This window comes from Vipera ursinii, assembly GCF_947247035.1.
Source record: "Vipera ursinii genome assembly, chromosome: 13".
Lineage (NCBI taxonomy): Eukaryota > Metazoa > Chordata > Lepidosauria > Squamata > Viperidae > Vipera > Vipera ursinii.
The window spans coordinates 10,746,498-10,765,770 of NC_139526.1; the positions used below are offsets into that span (position 1 = coordinate 10,746,498).

At 45.0% G+C, this 19,273-nt stretch overlaps 1 protein-coding gene across 1 annotated transcript in view; it reads left to right on the forward strand.

Moving 5' to 3' along the window:
• Positions 1-19,273, forward strand: part of DNAAF8 (dynein axonemal assembly factor 8) — a gene marked incomplete at its 5' end in the record, with an annotated part of 107,772 nt that overhangs the window by 49,672 nt on the left and 38,827 nt on the right. Inside the window, 9 exons of the mRNA XM_083372434.1 lie at positions 588-742; positions 4,250-4,397; positions 6,780-6,917; positions 10,810-11,007; positions 13,906-14,214; positions 14,792-14,854; positions 16,352-16,405; positions 18,175-18,401; positions 18,656-19,198. Coding sequence (XP_083228560.1) covers positions 588-742; positions 4,250-4,397; positions 6,780-6,917; positions 10,810-11,007; positions 13,906-14,214; positions 14,792-14,854; positions 16,352-16,405; positions 18,175-18,401; positions 18,656-19,198 — 1,835 coding nt within the window. The remainder of the gene's footprint in view (positions 1-587; positions 743-4,249; positions 4,398-6,779; positions 6,918-10,809; positions 11,008-13,905; positions 14,215-14,791; positions 14,855-16,351; positions 16,406-18,174; positions 18,402-18,655; positions 19,199-19,273) is intronic.

Sequence of the window (19,273 nt, forward strand, 5' to 3'; positions counted from 1 at the left end):
GCGATCCAGGAGGGCTCAGTTTGAGGCCCCCCTCAGCTTTAAGACCTGGTGGGTTAAAGAACTGATCAACTGGATCGGTGGGGCTTTGTACAGTATGACGTCCTAAAGACCAAAGGAGTAATGTGAAACCTTTTTTTAAATTATTTTATTTTATTTTTAAAATGATCACTGCTGACCGACTGGACCTTCGGAAGCCTGAGGGTGATTTTAGAAGAAGGCGAAAGCTTCCGTCATTAAATACAAGGTCCGGATCACCGAACTAGGATCTATTTTGCCAGCTTTGATCATAAACGCAAACCGTTAGTACTAACTGACTGACTTAAGTGCAGCTGCTTGTAGAAAGAAAGAAAAAAGGTTAGGATAACAGGTGGGCCTGAATGCTTTCTGTCAATTTTTGTCTTTTCCCATTTCATAAGGACGGTGGGTTCAGAAATAAAAGAGGAAGGGGTTGACCTCAGGTCCTAACGCCGTTATTTTCTTCACCTCTGGGGTTAGTCACTTATGAAAGGATCTCCCCGGTGGGCACGGAAGAGCTCTTTGGAGCCGTTTTAATGATCTCCATCTGTTTTGCCCACCCTGTTTCCCAGGAGACCTCATTCTCTTGGCGTCCCCTGCTGTGCCTCCTCATAGCTACGGCCTGGTGATTTCTACCTGCACCCAGAGAGGTTTTCTTCTGCAAGGAATCAAACAGCTGCAACTGTCACCCCACCAGGCTCACAGACTCTGTATGTCAGCAAGCCAGGTAAGGGTGGCTGTCGCCGTAAATTTGCCCGCATCACCCTCTCCAAAAAGACTGCCAATCCCTGGAGCTTCTTGACTTTGCTTCTTCTCCTTCCGTTCGCCTGCCCTCTCGGGTCGAGGCACTACTGGGCCAATACTGTGTCCCCAATCCGTGGGGTCTTGCTAGGATGAATGACAGCCCACTGAGCCAAACAGAGACTTACGTCTTCCTGGTTTTGATCTCCAAAGAGTCATGAAGAGGAGGAATGAGGAGGAAGAGTCACAGCCAAGACAGTGCAGTAGTTAGATAAGAGAAATCTTGAGTCCCAAACAGAAATGTAATTTGAGACAGCGTGTCAGGCATGACCCTCCCGGCTTCTCAGGATGAAGAAAAGGGAAGGAGGGAAGGGAGTAGCCTACGGAGACTAGCAACACTGATGCCAGTCCTCCAAGGTAGACCAAACTTGGAAACCAAAAACAGGAACACTTATATTACTTTTATTACAAAATTATACTAACAGGATCTCGCAAGGCTAAGGGTGACAGGTTATTCACCAAAGGGCAGGACAAGAAAGAATGGTTGGAAACTGATCAAGGAGAGAAGCAACCTGGAATTAAAGAGAAACTTCCTGACAGTGAGGACAATTAACCAGTGGAACAGCTTGCCACCAGAAATTTTATTTATTTTATTGATTTATTTTAATTCCATTTATATCCCGCCCTTCTCCGAAGACTCAGGGCAGCTTACAAGCTTAGCAGTAGCCTTCATTCTATGTATATGCCTGCTTATTAGGGCTTTCACACACACCCCAAGCGGGGGGTGCTCCATCATTGGGGAGTTTTAAGAAGAGACTAGACAATATAGGTACTCCTGCTTGAGCAGGGGGCTGGACTAGAAGACCTCCAAGGTTCCTTCCAGTTCTATTCGACTCTACTCTACTCTACTCTACTCTACTCTACTCTACTCTACTCTACTCTACTCTAATATTCTATACTCTACTCTACTCTACTCTAATATTCTATTCTATTCCGGCTCAATTCACTCTTCCTCCTGTTTCTCGCGGTTATTCCTTGAGCCCATTGCAGAAGCCACCAACCTCTGCAGGTTCACATGTAACTCTATGTTATAATTACAGGTAACTGAATAACAGAGTTGGAAGGCACCTTGGAGGTCTTCTAGTCCAACCTCCTGCTCAAGCAGGAGACCCTATGCCATTTCAGACAAATGGTTGACCAGTCTCTTCTTAAAACCCTACAGCTTGTGGATGAAACCTTGGTTGGTTGGTTGGATTTGCTAGTATTCTAATTCTTGGAGCACAATTTCCAAATCGCAGTCCTTAGGTTTGCATGACATACTAAACCAGGGGTCTTCAAACCTGGCCCTTTTATGACTTGTGGACTTCAACTCCCAGAATTCCACAAATCATAAAAAGGCCAAGTTTGAAGACCCAGGTGCTAAACTCAGGGTGGATCGGCTGTGTTTCTCTAGAACAGGGGGTCTTCAAACCTGGCCCTTTTATGACTAGTGGACTTCAACTCACAGAATTCCTCAGCCAGACATGCGTGCCTGGCTGAGGAATTCTGGGAATTGAAGTCCACAAGTCATAAAAGGGCCAAGTTTGAAGACCCCTGCTCTAGATGTTGCTGAACCAGATCTCCTAATATTTATAGGAAGTAGGAGAGTAGTGTCAATGCCGGGAATTGTGATTTGGCAACCTCTGGAGAACCAGAGATGGCGACTCTCTGTATTCAACTCAGACCAAACGTATCATGTTATGTCTCAGTGCTCTTCCAGGCTCCGAGGGTTTTTCCGTACATGTGAAATGCTGCTTGGCCTCTTCCAGGCTAATGAGCCATGGCCATATTGTTTGAGGATGATGGCGAAATATGTCATCAGAAACAACTGGAGGGCGCCAGATTGGGAAAGGCTATAATTAGCCCATAAATTTTTATATTCCGGAAAGGTTCCGGAAAGATTCCAAAAAGGCAAATGATTCACCATCATGACTCATGACAGTTTTGACGTTGCTTTGTCAAGAAGCTGCTACTTGGTGGTGCAAAGACACCCCCCCCCCCGGATGTTTGTCTTGCTGTCTTTTCCATCCCACGAAATATCTTTATACGTCTGCAAGCTTTCTTATCATCGACAGTATGGAATCTCCTTTGGAAAATCAGCCTTGCACTCTATGCCGAATTCAGGCACCGATCTCCAGCTGCAATCTTGCTGATCTCAGACTGGGATCTGGTTGAGCGTGGACAGAGCCAAGCTCATCTCTCTGAAACCCAAAGCTTCGGAGTGCTGTGGCCCTAATTCTGTGAATGGCTTTCAAAAATATTGGAGGACCCCCCCCGGAGACGGCGTCCTGCTCTTTTCCAAATGCTGCCCCCAAACTAATTTTTAATGGGCGCAAGGAGGGAAAATGATCAACTACATAGGAAGCAATTGTATAAAATGCATTAAATGCATTTTTCTCTTTTCATCTCTCTCTCTCTCTCTCTCTCTTTTTTTTTTTTAAAAAAAAATACAATTGCTTGTCTGGTCCCCTTTACCTTTGGGAGAGCCATCAAAGGCCAAATAGCTCAGATGAACAAGACCCTTCCTTCCTTCCTTCCTTCCTTCCTTCCTTCCTTCCTTCCTTCCTTCCTTCTCCTCCTCCTCCTCACACTGATAATGTTCCCTAGTTTGGTCGAGAGATGTCTGCAAGGAAACCACCCAGCTCTGAGGGCACCTGGGACCCCACAGTCCTTCCTTCCTTCCTTCCTTCCTTCCTTCCTTCCTTCCTTTCCTTCCTTCCTTCCTTCCTTCCTTCCTTCCTTCCTTCCTTCCTTCCTTCCTTCCTTCCTTCCTTCCTTCCTTCCTTCCTTCCTTCCCAGAACAAATTTCTTGGTAGAGAAATTTCAGGAAAATCCAGTTGTGCAGTTGGCTCCTTGAATTCCAAAATGGTACAGTCCTGCAGCATTTCCCCCCTAGCCCCCCCCCCCACATAATTAACAGCTTCCATCAATATTTATGCAATACCAGCAGGACATCTTGTTATGCTATTAAAGCAGGCAAGTTGCCACTTCTCTGCAGCCAATGGCTGCTGCAACAGCCCTTACTATCCCGACTTAATGATTGATGCTGCATTTAACTTTTATGAAGCCAATAGCCCAGGGGTAGGCAACCTTGGCTCTTTTATGAATCATGGACTTCAACTCCCAGAATTCCTGAGTCAGCATAGCTGACTCAGGAATTCTGGGAGTTGAAGTCCATGAGTCATAAAAGAGCCGAGGTTGCCTACCCCTGGAATAGCCCATTAGAGACCAATTCTAAGCTTTTTTGCTGGATGGCTGCATTTCTGCCGATTCCCCCCAGCCTTCCCCCTCATGTAGGACAATTGCCCGACCGTGTGTGTGTGTACAACGGAGCCATTATCCGGTATAATATTTAATTCCTTGACCCTTTCCCTAACCCTTTCATCTTGATGATCACTGAGGTGAACTTGAATGAATTAGCCATTTTGAAATCCCTGGTTTGTGTCTTTTACAGGCAACGGCGTTTTGTCCTTGCAAGCCTTCAGGTATACCAGAAAGCAGAGGTTCAGAGGTTCACCTCCTCCCCCAAGCATACCTGCATTGTCTGGCTTTGCTGCTGAGGAAGGAAAACGCAAGCCTTCACGCCCCGGCATTGCAGAAAGGTGAAGCGTCTTCAAGAATAGCTGAGCTCACACGTTGCACTGTGCCCCAGTGTAGGTTGGTGGTAGCCTAGCGCAGGGGTCCTCAACCTTGGCAACTTTGAGACTTGTGGACTTCAGTTCCCAGAATTCCTCAGCCAGCATTGCTGAGCAATTCTGGGAGTTGCAAGTCCACAAGTCTCAAAGTTGCCAAGGTTGAGGACCCCCCTGGCTTAGCGTGTTCCTAAATCACAAAAGCGGCTGATGATGTATTGTACGGTCCAAACTGACCAATTGTGATCATTCAGTAAATCATGGATATACACACACTGTGACATGAGCATTGTATGGGACCTTACTGACCATTCCCCGATACAGCGGCTGCGTTGGTGCGCACCACTGTGCCTTTGCTTGCTGAATCACTCCATGTTGAATAAACCATTGACAGGCACAAAAGATCAGGTCCAGTTCAACTGATTTATTGCTAAAGTGCTACGGGGATCTCCTCAGCTAATGGTTAACTGCTGCCAGGAGTTAGATAAGGGTCAAGGGAATTCAAAGGAGGTTGCACTTAGTTCACTTACGACTATGTAGGGATTCTAGGCTGATCCCTTTATTGACTCTGCCCCCAGATTCTGCCACCCCTTCCCCTACATCCACCATCTTCCGTGTTCATGCAAGAAGGCAGGTTAAAACAAAAGAAACATTTTGAATTGGGCCAATAGGTATGTCTTGTGTTATTTACTGTATATAAATAATAAAGGCAGTTAATCATAATCATAATCATGTTGGAAGGGACCTTGGAGGTCATCTAGTCCAACCCCCTGCTCAGGCAGGAAACCCTATACCATTTCAGACAAATAGTTGTCCAGTCTCTTCTTAAAAACTTCCAGTGTTGGGGCATTCACCGCTTCTGGAGGCAGGTTGTTCCACTGGTTAATTGTTCTAACTGTCAGGAAATTCCTCCTTAGTTCTAAGTTGCTTCTCTTCTTGGTTAGTTTCCATCCTTTGCTTCTTGTCCTGCCTTCGGGTGCTTTGGAGAATAGCTTGACTCCCTCTTCTTTGGGGCAGCCCCTGAGATATTGGATCACTGCTTTCATGTCCCCCCTCGTCCTTCTCTTCATTAAACTAGACATACCCAATTCCAGCAACCGTTCCTTATATGTTTTAGCCTCCAGTCCCCTAATCATAACCTGAATCAGGCCAGTAATTGAATCCCCACATTATGCTAAGCTATAGTTTCGCACAGCGATTCTCAACCTTTTCTTCACCCCAGCGCCCCTTTAAATACCTTTTGTGGCCCCAGACCATGTCCACAGCCCCCCTCCAAGACTTAACTCGAGATTTAAATCATCACCTCTCTTCAACTGTTCGCGGACCCAGGGGTCTGCAGACCACAGGTTGAGGACCACTGGTTTAGCATAATGGCCATGAGATATTAAGGAAAACTAGGGTTGGCGTTTTATCTTGGTTCATAGTGGTAAAAACAAATTACGGTTTGGAATGAGGTGGGACGCATAGGTGTCCCAAGTGACCAAATCCACAGAACAAAGTCACATTAATAAAGTAAGTGAAAGTTGGTGGATGGGGAATCGTATTACTTTAGTATTTCCTATGATGCATGTTATTTTGGGGGGGTGGGGGCGATGGCTGAGCGGTTAAAGATGCTGAGCTTGTCAGCTGGAAAGCAGGTAGCCCGGGTTCAAGACCCGAGTGCCTCTCGATGGGGTGAGCTCCTGTTTTTACCTCAGCTCCTGCCAAGCTAGGAGTTCCAAAGCAGGCAAATGCGAGTAGATAAATAGGTACCACTTAGATGGGAAGGTAACAGCATTCCGTGTGCCTCAACATATAGTCATGCTGGCCACATGACCCCAGAAGTGTCTTCGGACAACGCTGCCTCCTTCAGCCAAGAAACTGTTAGGCATATGGTGTTAGCCTACAATGTTGGGTTGAAAATGTATTAACCATGATGTTATGTCTTTAACATGTTAATTGGCCAATGGGTGTGTAAGTGTTCTCATGGCCATAAGAGGGAGCTAGTAACGTAGCTTTTCTCTCTCTCTCAATTCACTGCTCTCTACTATTACTATTTTTGCTCTGTTACTGTGATAAACCTGAACTGTGTATTGACCTCTGGACCGGTAAGAAGACTTTGTATTTTGTATTACTCCTTGGACTGTTGCTATTGTGTATGACCTTGACTGTTTATATTTGACCGTGCATTTTTGTTCTTACACCACCTCAAAAGTAAACTACTTTTTGCTTTTACAACTCAGTGTACTCTTGTGGTTACTGTGTGACTCTTACTGCTCTCAGTACCCTTCCTTGTCTGTGCAACTCTTTGGTAGCACAAGGAGACCTCTGCACAACAAGTTCCTTAACAATCTTTACCTTTATGTTATTTAGGACTGATGAACAGAATAACAGAAAAGGGCTTCCTGGAGGAGATCCAATCCAATTTGAATTCCGGGGTCAAACCGGATCCCAACCAATGTTTCCATGTGGTTCCTTACACTGAAAGCTTCCTGGAGGAACTGGGTGAGTTTATCAAAAAAGAAAAAAGAAAAAAGAAAAAAGAAAAAAAAGGGAGGGAGGTAAATTAAGATCTTGCCTACTAAGTGTGTTAGCTTTTAAGGACTGAGAAGGAAGATTGCTGGAGCTGAAAGTTTAAAGTTGATTAAATTTATATACCGCCCTTTTCCCGTAGGCCTCAGGGCGGTTTACAAGGTATTTAAAAAACATCGACAATACAAAAGTTAAAAACAATTAAAAAATAATTAAATTGATCCCTAAAAATATAAAACCCCAATTAAAAACTCTCAGCCTGGGCCGGAAAGCTCGAAGAGCCAGGTCTTCAGGTCCCGGCGGAATGAACGAAGGTCAGGGGCAGTCCTCAGCTCCACGGGCAGCTGGTTCCACAGGGCAGGCACACCCACTGAGAAGGCCCTCCCCCTGGGTGTCGTCCGCCGGCAATCTCTTAATTAATCTCTTAATTAAAGGGAAAGTGTATTATGCAGTGTGTTATACAATTCAACAAGGACGAAATGATTGGCAGAGAGAAAAACTTTCCCAATTCTCCTTTCTGAGTATACACTGAAGTTGTAGTATGCATGAGGGAATATTGGGTGAGTTGTACAATTATTTCCTTCTTTTTAAATCTGGAAACAGGACAGCTTTCTAATTCTAAGAGTTGATTCCATATACAGCTTGAGTTTAAGTTTAAGTTTATTGAATTTATATACTGCCCTTTTCCTGTAGGACTCAGGGCGGTTTACAAAGTATTTAAAAGCATCAATACAATACAAGAGTTAAAAACAGTTAAAATAATTAAATTTGATCCCTGAGGGGAAAAAAAAAACCTCTCAGCCTAGGCTAAGCCTAAGCTCCACAGGCAGCTGGTTCCCCCTGGGTGTTATCCGCTGGCAGTCTTTTACCGCTGGCACCCTGAGAAGACCCTCCCTGTGGGAGCGCACAGGACGAAGGGAACTTGATGCCGGCGGATAAAGTCCTGGACATGATGTGACCGTTTGCTCATGTTCAGCCTAGCTGACTACTCAGGCGGAGGAGAGGGAAATACTCAACGTTTGCCAAGCACTAAGGGATGTGCAGCTTCCAAAACTCATGTCAGTCCACAATGCGAAAGGGAAGCAAGAAACCGGCCCTGAAGTAGAGTTTTGTCTCCTTTATCTGTGCAACACAAATGTGCCCAGGGAACATTTACACGTCTTAAAATAAGTCACTTTATGACTGGGTCAGTACGTATCGTGAGATGGGAAAAAAATAAAACTTTGGCTTTGGGTTTTGCTGATTCAATAGGTTTCTCGGTGATAGAAATGGTTAGGACATATTAGCATGTAAAAGTAAAAACTTGAGGCTGTCACATTTTTACATTGGGGAATCACCCAACTTTGGGTCAGTGAAACCGTCAAGTTTCCATGCATCTGAATTTTGATCATGTGACCGTGGGGGATGCTGCAATGGTCATAAGTGTGAAAACCAGTCGTAAATCACTTTTTTTCCCATGCTGTTGTAACTCTGAATGGTCACTAAATGAATGGCTGTAAGTTGAGGTATTTCTTTTATTAATTCATTAAATGTGTATGATGCCCAAGTCACTATCAGGAGGTTCTTGGCAGCTTACAATGTCATAGGACTTGGGTCTGGCCAGTCTAAAGAAAAGAAGAAATAGGGGAGACATGATAGCAGCATTCCAGTATCAGAGGGGCTGCCACAAGGCAGAGGTGGGGGGCAGGTTGTTCACCAAAGCACCAGAGGGAAGGACGAGAAACCATGGTTGGAAACTGATCAAAGAGAGAAGGAACCTGGAATTAAGGAGAAACTTCCTAACAGTGAGGACAATTAACCAGTGGAACAGCTTGCCTCCCCAAATCGTGGGCGCTCCATCACTGGAGATTATTAAGTAGAGAATAGACAGTCACATGTCTGAGACAATATAGGATCTCCTGCTTGAGCAGGGGGCTGGACTAGAAGACCTCCAAGGTCCCTTCCAGCTCTATTCCATTCCATTCCATTCCATTCCATTCTATTCTATTCTATTCTATTCTATTCTATTCTATTCTATTCTATTCTATTCTATTCTATTCTATTCTATTCTATTCTATTCTATTCTATTCTATAATCTGTCCTATTTCTATTCTATTCTATTCTATTCTATTCTATTCTATTCTATTCTATTCTATTCTATTCTATTCTATTCTATTCTATTCTATTCTATTCTATTCTATAACATACAATATAAAACAATGAGAGTGTTAAAAGCATTACAATATTAAGCATCACAAGTTTTTTAATAATTGAAATTAATGTACAATGGGATCAGAAGGGTCCAGTACCTACATGATTGCTCCTAATATTTAAGGCTGGCTATAGTTTCGTTAACCCTGGTCTCTTGACCCAGCTGAATGGATTCACACCTTGCCCCAAGCTTTAAACCAAACAAGCTGTATTATATGCTGTTAAAATGGGGCATGTGTGAGCCAGTTAACTGGGATTAATCAGTAGATATATTTTCATTTTGAAATGTTTCCTGCTTATGGTTTTAGCAATAAAGACAACTTACATTTCAGATGAAAATCAATAGTTAAAAGTCATTATTCCTGGGCATGTGCCAACAAGTCACGCCCGGCTTGGAGCACTGTCTGGAGTGCACTGTGCGCCAATGCATCAATAAGTCATAAAGGTTGTAATAAATCTGGATTCATAATTGCCAACCAGATATGCATTTTCAGACAAAGATGGGTCCCTTGGAATAAAAATGAGTGCTACGTGCGAACAAAATTCCCCTTCCAAGCTGATTAATTCCTTAAGCCACCTCACAGTCCCCATCTTGAAGCTACCAAATGCTGCATACATGCTGAGTGCTACTAGAAGGATTGGGTGTGGCTCTTTCACATCTATGACTGCAAATTCTGCGTGGGGAAATGAATTGCCTGCTTTGTGTCCATTTTCTTCGTAGAAAGAAATGGGTAAGGTTCTAAGTAAACCTGACCCACAGCTGCTACGATCGGATCACTACGATACAATTTCTCTGACTGTAACTAAATTCTGCAGCATCGACTGGAAAATCAGGCAAACTTTGGCTGCCCATCAACGGTCTCGCCACTAGCTGTACTGTGCTATTATTTCATTTATTTGCTCATAACCCACCTTTATTATTTTTACAAATAAACCAGAGCAGCAACTATATCCAGCACAACTTCCTCCTATTTTTCCTCACAACAACCCTGTGGGATGGGTTGAACTGAAAGAAAGTGACTGGCCCAAAGTCACCCAGCTGGCTTTCATGACTAAGGTGGGACTAGAACTCACCATCTCCTGGTGATTGGCCCAAGGTCACCCAGCTGCCTTTCATGCCTAAGGTGGGACTAGAACTCACCATCTCCTGGTGATTGGCCCAAGGTCACCCAGCTGCCTTTCATGCCTAAGGTGGGACTAGAACTCACCATCTCCTGGTGATTGGCCCAAAGTCACCCAGCTGCCTTTCATGCCTAAGGTGGGACTAGAACTCACCATCTCCTGGTGATTGGCCCAAGGTCACCCAGCTGCCTTTCATGCCTAAGGCGGGACTAGAACTCACCATCTCCTGGTGATTGGCCCAAAGTCACCCAGCTGCCTTTCATGCCTAAGGTGGGACTAGAACTCACCATCTCCTGGTGATTGGCCCAAGGTCACCCAGCTGCCTTTCATGCCTAAGGCGGGACTAGAACTCACCATCTCCTGGTGATTGGCCCAAGGTCACCCAGCCGGCTTTCATGACTGTAGCCGGACTTGAAATCAAGATGTCTGACTTTTTAACCTAGTGCCTTAACCACTAAGCTGGCTTGTTCTGTTCTATTTAATTTTAAAGTTTTAATTTTCAATTCTGGTCTGCGACTGTAATAAAGGATTGATGGATCGTCGCTCTTTCTTTGATTAGGTGGTAATTTCAGCGCCGTGCCGAGCCCTTGCGATATTCCCATGCACGTTGTAGCCAGGCGGAGGTATGCCACCGATCCCGATCTCGAGCAAGTTGTCCTGTTGAGTTTCACTGGCAAAGATGCTCTGAAGAGTGCTGGTGATTTTCTTCATCAGATTCTCACGTCCGGCTTTGGGCAGCAGGAAGCTCCCACTCTGGGTAATTCTCACTCTTCTGCGCGACCAAAAATGGAACCCTGCAGCTTCGATACAAACTGGATTTGCATGTGACCCTAAATTTAAATGTGGGAAGTGAAGGCAGGAACTAGTTTAATATGGACATCCACAGTTGTGATCAAAACTGTCGGTTTCATCTTTTGCTTAGCCAGCCAGAGTTGGGCGACCAGCAATATACACATCACAACAGAAAGTCTCATTCCCTACAGCCAGATTTCCACCACTTCTAAGCAAGGCAACCCCAAAGGCTTGATTGTCTGCTTGATAATTCCTTCAGCAGAGTATTGTTTTCTGCTTGATTATTTGTCTGGTGTCAATCCCTGCTTCTTTGGCTGTTGGCTGCTGGTCTTTTTGTTTCATTTTTTTAGCTTTTCACTGTCTCTTTGGAATCGTGCATAAATGTAGTTTATCTCAATGTGTCTAGCAATGATTGATTTGTCTGCATGCCCAGCTTTAAGAATTCCCTTAATGTTTTTAGATTTAGCTTTAACTCAATAGGGGTTGATGGCCTAGCACACAGTGATGGAGAACTTTTAGAGACCAAGTGCCCAAACTGCAACCCAAAACCCACTTATGTATCATCGGGTGCTGGGTGGGTGTGGCCCATTGGGTGTGGCCCATTGGGTAGGCGTGGTCCATTAGGTGGATGTGGCTGCAGTGGTGACGGCAGAACGAGCGGGACTAAAAAGTTCAATCAATTCCAACTTTGTGAGATCTTTTTTTTCTTGCGAGAAGTTGACATTGATTGATTGAACCTTTTTTTTTTGCACTAAAGCGAAAAGGTTTTATAAGACCCAGCTGAAAGCCTAGGACTGGGGCGATGGTGCCCACAGAAAGGGCTCTGCGTGCCACCTCTGGCACGTGTGCCATAGGTTTGCCACCAAAAGCCCTAGCAGTTAAGACACTGGGTTTGTCAACCAGAAGATTGGCAGTTCAAGACCTAAGCACCGTGTGACAGGGTGAGCTCCTGTTCCTTGCCCCAGCTCCTACCAACCTAACAGTTTGAAAGCATGCAAATGAAAGTAGGTAAATAGGTACCACTTAGGAGGGAAGGTAGCATTTCTGCACCTCATTGTATAGTCCTGCTGTCCACTTGACCATGGAAGTGTTTTTGGACAATGCTGTCTCCTTGGCTAGGAAATGGAGAAGAGCACAGCCCCTAGACTCACATATGACCAGATAGAGGAAATCTTTACTTTTGCTTTTTAGGGTACTCACAGTTTCTCAGTTGAAACTATGACTGAGTTTGTCCTTGTATTGTGCAATTAAAGAGTTTTCATCACATCTTCCGACTGCTAGCTGGTGTTCATGGGTGTGCTCTACCGGTCTTCTGAATACCAACTACAGTCAGGAGACATGATGAAAACTCCTTAATTTCCACAAGGTGTGCAAGAAAACAGCCGAAATGAGAGAGCACCACAGATTCCGTGGTTACTTTCCCTTTTTCCGACTTATTTGAGCTTGCAAAAAGCTCTAGATTCCAGAAGCTGCAGTGCTATGGCTAAGCCACAGTTTGTTAATATTTATTAATACACCTCCGTTGTCTGTAGACAGACAACGTGGCCGACCACAACTCATCGTTTACAAACACATTGGCTGGCTCCCATATTGCAGTAAGGCCCAAAGGAAACACAACACATTAGGGTTTAGTTCAGGGTGTGAATGCAGCCAGCATCTTTTTTTCCCCTCCCTTCAAAGTTCTGAGTTTAATTGATTGTCGAACAGCAAACTCCCAAGTTGGAACTGCACCCTGTTCTTGACTTAACTCCAAGATAATGAGCAAAGACTGACACTGAATTTCAAGCCACCGTGTACAAGGTACAGATGTGCCAACCTCACCAGCAGGAGAACAATCTTGGGCGCCCCAGATGTCTGGCACAACACAAAAGGATCCCAGTTTGCAAACAGAAATCATGAGTAAGTTCCTTAGTGTGTCAGGCTGAGAGTAACATTTTCTCTACATCTATAATTAATCTCCTTTCAAGGAAAGCATTATCAGGGACGGCCTAAAAACCCATAATTATGTATACTTTGGTGTAAGAGCACTTAACTTCAATTGTTACTCTCTTTGCAGAAATCTTCTAAGCCCCAAGAGAGCTGTTTTGTCAGACTTCTTAAAATCAGCCTCAGGTTTTTCCCCCCTCTTGAGTGATATGGGACAACCTATCACACATTCCCCCAAAAGAAATTGTTAGAGCAGATCAGTGACTAGGTCTTTATAATCTCACTGTGATTATGATATCACTGGGGGGGAATTTAAGGAGAAATTCCCTTAAGACCTTATGATCATCTTTTGCGGCCTTCTGACAAGCAAAGTCAGATGGGGACGCCAGATTCTCTTAACAACCGCGTTGCTAACGTAACGACTGAAGTGATTCACTTAACAATTGTGTGTGAAGGTTCCGACTGATGATCCCAACAAAGCAAGCCCAGCTGAGACATTCCAATCTCTAATGCAAAACTTTATTGAGTACAGCATATCGGCACTGATGAATAGAAAACCAGCTCTGGTGAAAATGGCGACAGAACAGTAAATTAAAAGCGTAGAAACCCCCCTCCCCTTCCCCTCTGATAGTGCAGGTCCATTCCCCAATTACGTGTCAGACATTTGTTATGAGAAAAACTTTCCCGGTTCCCAGTTCTGCAATGACCTTGATTCCCAGTTCCGCAAACATCCCCCCCTCCCACCGGGTCTGTTGGCAAGCTAAGAAACAAAAATGGCTGAAGCAGAATAAGTTTCTTTGATACTTGACACCGTGGCAAAAAAAAAGTTCATAAAATGGAGCAAAATTCATTCTGTCTTGCTTAGCAACAGAAACTTTGGGCTCAATTGTGCTGCTAAGTTGAGGATGACCTGTAATTTGTGGTGATCTCTTGGCAGAAGAAGATTCGGCCTTTGAGCTGCTCGGCCTCAAGTGGTTGCCTCATCTGACTAGGATGCAGGCAAAGGAACTCAGCCCGTTTGAAGTTGGAGATAAATCCTGGCAAGAGAGCCTCAAGCTGCTGATGTCCCGCCCTGCCCTCATTTGTGCCTTGCGACGGATCGGAGCCTTTGTCGGTCTCTCTGAGGTTCTGAAATCAACCAGCGGTAAACCTAGTGGGAATAATCTCCAGAGGCTGATGTCGTTGACCCCAGAAATGGCTTTCCGTCAAGCTGTTCTCTTTTTCGCCGAGCAAGAGTTGATAGGTGGTGGGTAAACTCTTCTCTTTCATTGGCTGACCAGCCCGGCTAGGTTAAAATAAAATATTTGGGAGATCCAGTCTTTCTTAGGGACATGGGCCAGTTTGGGAAGCTGGCCCGTGGCTCCTGTGGTCCTTCCACTGAGCCAGGAGGGGGAAATGATGGCCCTAGGCATGCTATCTCAACCTTGGCCAGACGTGTGGACTTCAATTTCCAGAATTCCCCAGCCAACATGGATAGCTGGGGAATTCTGGGAGTTGAAGTCTTCGCATCTTAAAGCGGCCAAGGTTGAGAAAGCATGCTATGACCCAAGAACCATTGTTTAATATTTCGCAAGAAATCAATTCGGACCTTTGCTAAAAAAGTCTTTGTCCCTTTCCTCTACTCAAGAAAACTTGCAAAATGTAGGTTTGTAAAAAAAGAGGGGTGAGAAGGAGAAGGTTGATAGCCCTTTTGACTCTTATCCCCCCTTTTGTCGCCCTGCCCATCGCATAACCCCCCAAATATTGCCTGTGCTGGCAAGAAGGCATGCTTTAATGTTCATTCTCGCCCCTAAAAAAAATAAAATCCAATTACTCTGTTGCAGATTTCAAGCGCCGTCCGGCTTTGAGATTCTTGCCACCTCCTGCACAATACGTCCCACCAACAGGTAAGATTTTGACATTTTTTTAGTTCTGGAAAAGAATCAAGGAGACATTCAACCTAAAACTAAGGAGAAATTTCCTGACAGTGAGAATAATGCTCCATCACTGGAGGTTTTAAAGAAGAAATTGTACATCCATTTGTCTGAAATGGTACAGGGTTTCCTGCCTGAGCAGGGGGGTTAGGTTAGATGACCTCCAAGGTCCCTTCCAACTTTATTATTATTATTATTATTATTATTATTATTATTATTATTATTATTATTATTATTATTATTATTATTATTATTATTATTACTCTCAGAAACTGAGTTGGAGCTGGATGTTTTTCTATATCATTAAGTGGTTAGTTTGATTTAAGTATTTATGCAACCGACCTAATCTGATTACTAAATTAACCCATTTTCTTTTTGATTTTGTTTTAATTATTATGAGATAAAATGGAAAGAACAGTTTAGAAAGTCAGAGAAGCGCAGAAAGAAGGGAAAAGTGAAAAGTAGTGACTTCTGCCTTTTTTCAGGGCAGTAGAATACAAAAAAAAAAAAGCTACAGCCTCAACCTTTTGCTTTTCATGTCTAATTGCTTCAAGTTATGTCTATAACAACAAAGTCATTCTAACCCGCGAAAACTAAAATTAGAGTTTCAAATTTTTCCCCACTCAGAAGTCTTTTCCAAACGGAGTCAAAGCTAGATAAATTCTTCTCTTTAATTAAACCAGTCAATTTTGCCATCTCTGCCAACTCCATCACCTTTGGTGTCCATTCATCCAGTGTGGGAATTAATGTATCTACTAGGTTAACCCATTTTCTGCATTTTGGTGGAGCAGTGGGCTAATGCCTCCTTAAGTAACACCAGCTGCCTGCAATTAGTGCAGGTTCGAGTCCTACCAGGCTCAAGGTTGACTCAGCCTTCCATCCTTCCCAGGTAGGTAAAATGAGGACCCAGATTGTTGGGGGCAATAAGCTGACTTTGTAATAATGCCGCTTGGGGTGTGTGTGAAAGCCCTAATAAGCAGGCATATACATAGAATGAAGGCTACTGCTAAGCTTGTAAGCTGCCCTGAGTCTTTGGAGAAGGGCGGGATATAAATGGAATTAAAATAAAATAAATAAAATAAATAAAAAATAAATGTGAAGCCATGAACTAAGCAAACTGGCTTGTACATCAGATTAAAACACACACACACACACACACACGCACACACACACACACACACACACACACACACACAAAACCTATCCAAGCTTAAATAACCAAGCTTGGCATGTCTTTTCTAATACATTTGATTAAGTGTGTAATAAGGACACAGAATTTTTATTGTGCCAACCTACCCAGTGCAATTCGTAAATCATGGTTTATAGCTTGGCACTGCCAAGCCAATGAGGCTTATTCAGTCCCATGTATCTAGTCACTGTTCTTTGCTGGAGACATAGAGCTTGCTTAATTTCTTTGTGGAATTTACCTTCCATACGGTGCTAAAATCCCATCCACCTTTCATTCTACAGGAGGACATGTTCAAGGAAATTTTGCTGACTCCCTCTTCCGCTTCATGCAAGCAGGTAAAAGCAAAAAAGCAAAACAAGGAACAAAAAAAACCCCACCAAACCCCATAACAAAAGGTTTAAGCTCCAACTCCTGCCCTGTTTAAGAAAATGTGTACTGACCAAGTCCTGGGGATTAAGGGGAAGCAAGGAAGGAAGGAAGGAAGGAAGGAAGGAAGGAAGGAAGGAAGGAGAGAGAAGGACAAGGGGAGAGGAAGGAGGAAGAAAGGAAGGAAAGGAGGAAGGAAGGAAGGAAGGAGAGAGAAAAGGGGAGAGAAAGGAAGGAAAGAAGGAAGGAAGGAGAGAGAAGAGAAGGAAAAGGGGAGAGGAAGGAAGGAAGGAAGGAAAGGAAGGAAGGAAGGCGAGAAGAGAAGAGAAGGAAAAGGGGAGAGGAAGGAGGGAGGAAGGAAGGAAGGAAGGAGAGAAGAGGAAAAGGGGAGAGGAAGGAAGGAGAGAGAAGGAAAAGGGGAGAGGAAGGAGGGAGGAAGGAAGGAAGGAAGGAGAGAAGAGGAAAAGGGGAGAGGAAGGAAGGAGAGAGAAGGAAAAGGGGAGAGGAAGGAGGGAGGAAGGAAGGAAGGAAGGAGAGAGAAGGAAAAGGGGAGAGGGAGGGGGGGGAGGGAGGGAGGAAGGAAAGGAAGGAAGGAAGGAGAAGAGAAGGAAAAGGGGAGAGGAAGGAGGGAGGAAGGAAGGAAGGAAAGGAGGAAGGAAGGAGAGAAGAGGAAAAGGGGAGAGGAAGGAAGGAGAGAGAAGGAAAAGGGGAGAGGAAGGAGGGAGGAAGGAAGGAAGGAAGGAGAGAGAAGAGAAGGAAAAGGGGAGAGGGAGGGGGGGAGGGAGGGAGGAAGGAAAGGAAGGAAGGAAGGAGAAGAGAAGGAAAAGGGGAGAGGAAGGAGGGAGGAAGGAAGGAAGGAAAGGAGGAAGGAAGGAGAGAAGAGGAAAAGGGGAGAGGAAGGAAGGAGAGAGAAGGAAAAGGGGAGAGGAAGGAGGGAGGAAGGAAGGAAGGAAGGAGAGAGAAGAGAAGGAAAAGGGGAGAGGGAGGGGGGAGGGAGGGAGGAAGGAAAGGAAGGAAGGAAGGAGAAGAGAAGGAAAAGGGGAGAGGAAGGAGGGAGGAAGGAAGGAAGGAAAGGAGGAAGGAAGGAGAGAAGAGGAAAAGGGGAGAGGAAGGAAGGAGAGAGAAGGAAAAGGGGAGAGGAAGGAGGGAGGAAGGAAGGAAGGAAGGAGAGAGAAGAGAAGGAAAAGGGGAGAGGGAGGGGGGAGGGAGGGAGGAAGGAAAGGAAGGAAGGAAGGAGAAGAGAAGGAAAAGGGGAGATGAAGGAGGGAGGAAGGAAGGAAGGAAAGGAGGAAGGAAGGAGAGAAGAGGAAAAGGGGAGAGTAAGGAAGGAGAGTGAAGGAAAAGGGGAGAGGAAGGGGGAGGGAGGAAGGAAAGGAAGGAAGGAAGAAGAGAAGGAAAAGGGGAGAGAAGAGAGGGAGGGAGGGAGAAAGGAAAGAAGGAAGGAATCTTAGCTTTATTGTTCCTTCTCATGAATTGAAAAAAGTGAGCTGAAAGCAGAGAATTGTAACTAGACCCAAAATATGTATCCTGCTTACTATAGCAGGAGTCTTACTCCCAACTGCTAAATATCTTTTCTTTAAACTCTTGATTTTGTAAAAACAAACAAAGAAACAAACAAAATCTAAAAGTTGCCAAAGGAAAAGTTGGAAGCGTGACCCTCAATGGGATCTGGCTGCATTAATCCTCGAGGGGATTTAGCTCGTGCAGCCAGGTGCCTTTCGAGTCTCTTGCCCCGAAGCCAAAGGAAGCGCCTGGTTTTCGCCCTCCTTGGGCATCCGGTGGGGAGCAGAAGACAAATGCAGTATTTATGAAGCAGCCCGGGCTGAAGCTGATGCCTCCCCAAAGCTGCCTTCTGACATGATCCTGCTTGCCGGGGAATTTTTTGATTTAGCAGGAAAGGGAATCTGTGCAGCAAACGGTAAAAGCAACGCAGAGGCGCTGGAGGTTCAGAAGCTGGAGAAGACTGTTACGGAAGCAACCCAGGAGCGACACCCCCGGGGAATCTCACCAGCCTGCGAGAATGCTAATGGCCTGAACTGACCGTGCGCTTCCTACCGGAGATCTTTTTTAAAGAAGCGAGAGAGAAGAAACATGGAATAATAAATCCTGGGTCTACCGAGCTCTGACTCACGTTTGCTAGAAAGACTGGAGGGCTTTCCCCAGCACGTAGCAGGCTGCGCTTGGCTTTCAAAGGAAAGGAAGAGAGTGAATGAAGCCAGAACGGAGACTGGGAGCCAACTGGGTCGTTTCCTCCTCTCCCACCATCATCCTTGCCCTCACCACCTCATCGTCGTGACTATCACCACCATCACCGTCATCGTCCTCATCCTCCTCATCACTACGACTGCCACCACCATCACTATCACCACGACCACACCATCCCCAACACTGTCACCGCCACCATCCTCGTCATCACTACTATTACCATTGCTATCACCATCATCACTGTCATCATCACCATCAACTTCAGCACTACTACCACCATCATCATCCTCACCATCACCACTACCATCATCCTCACCATCACTATCACCACCACCATCATCCTCATCATAAGTACTACTACCACCATCATCATCACTATCACCAGCACCACCATCTTCATCATCACTACTCCTACCATCTTCATTACTATCACCACCATCCCCATCATCATCCCCATCATCCTCATCATTACTACTGCCACCACCATCACTATCGCCACCACCATAGCCACACCATCACCATCATCACTGCCACCTCCACCATCCTCCTCCTCATCAGTACTACTACCACCACCATCAGTACTACTACCACCACTATCGCCATCCCCACCGTCTCCATCTCCGTCATCGCCA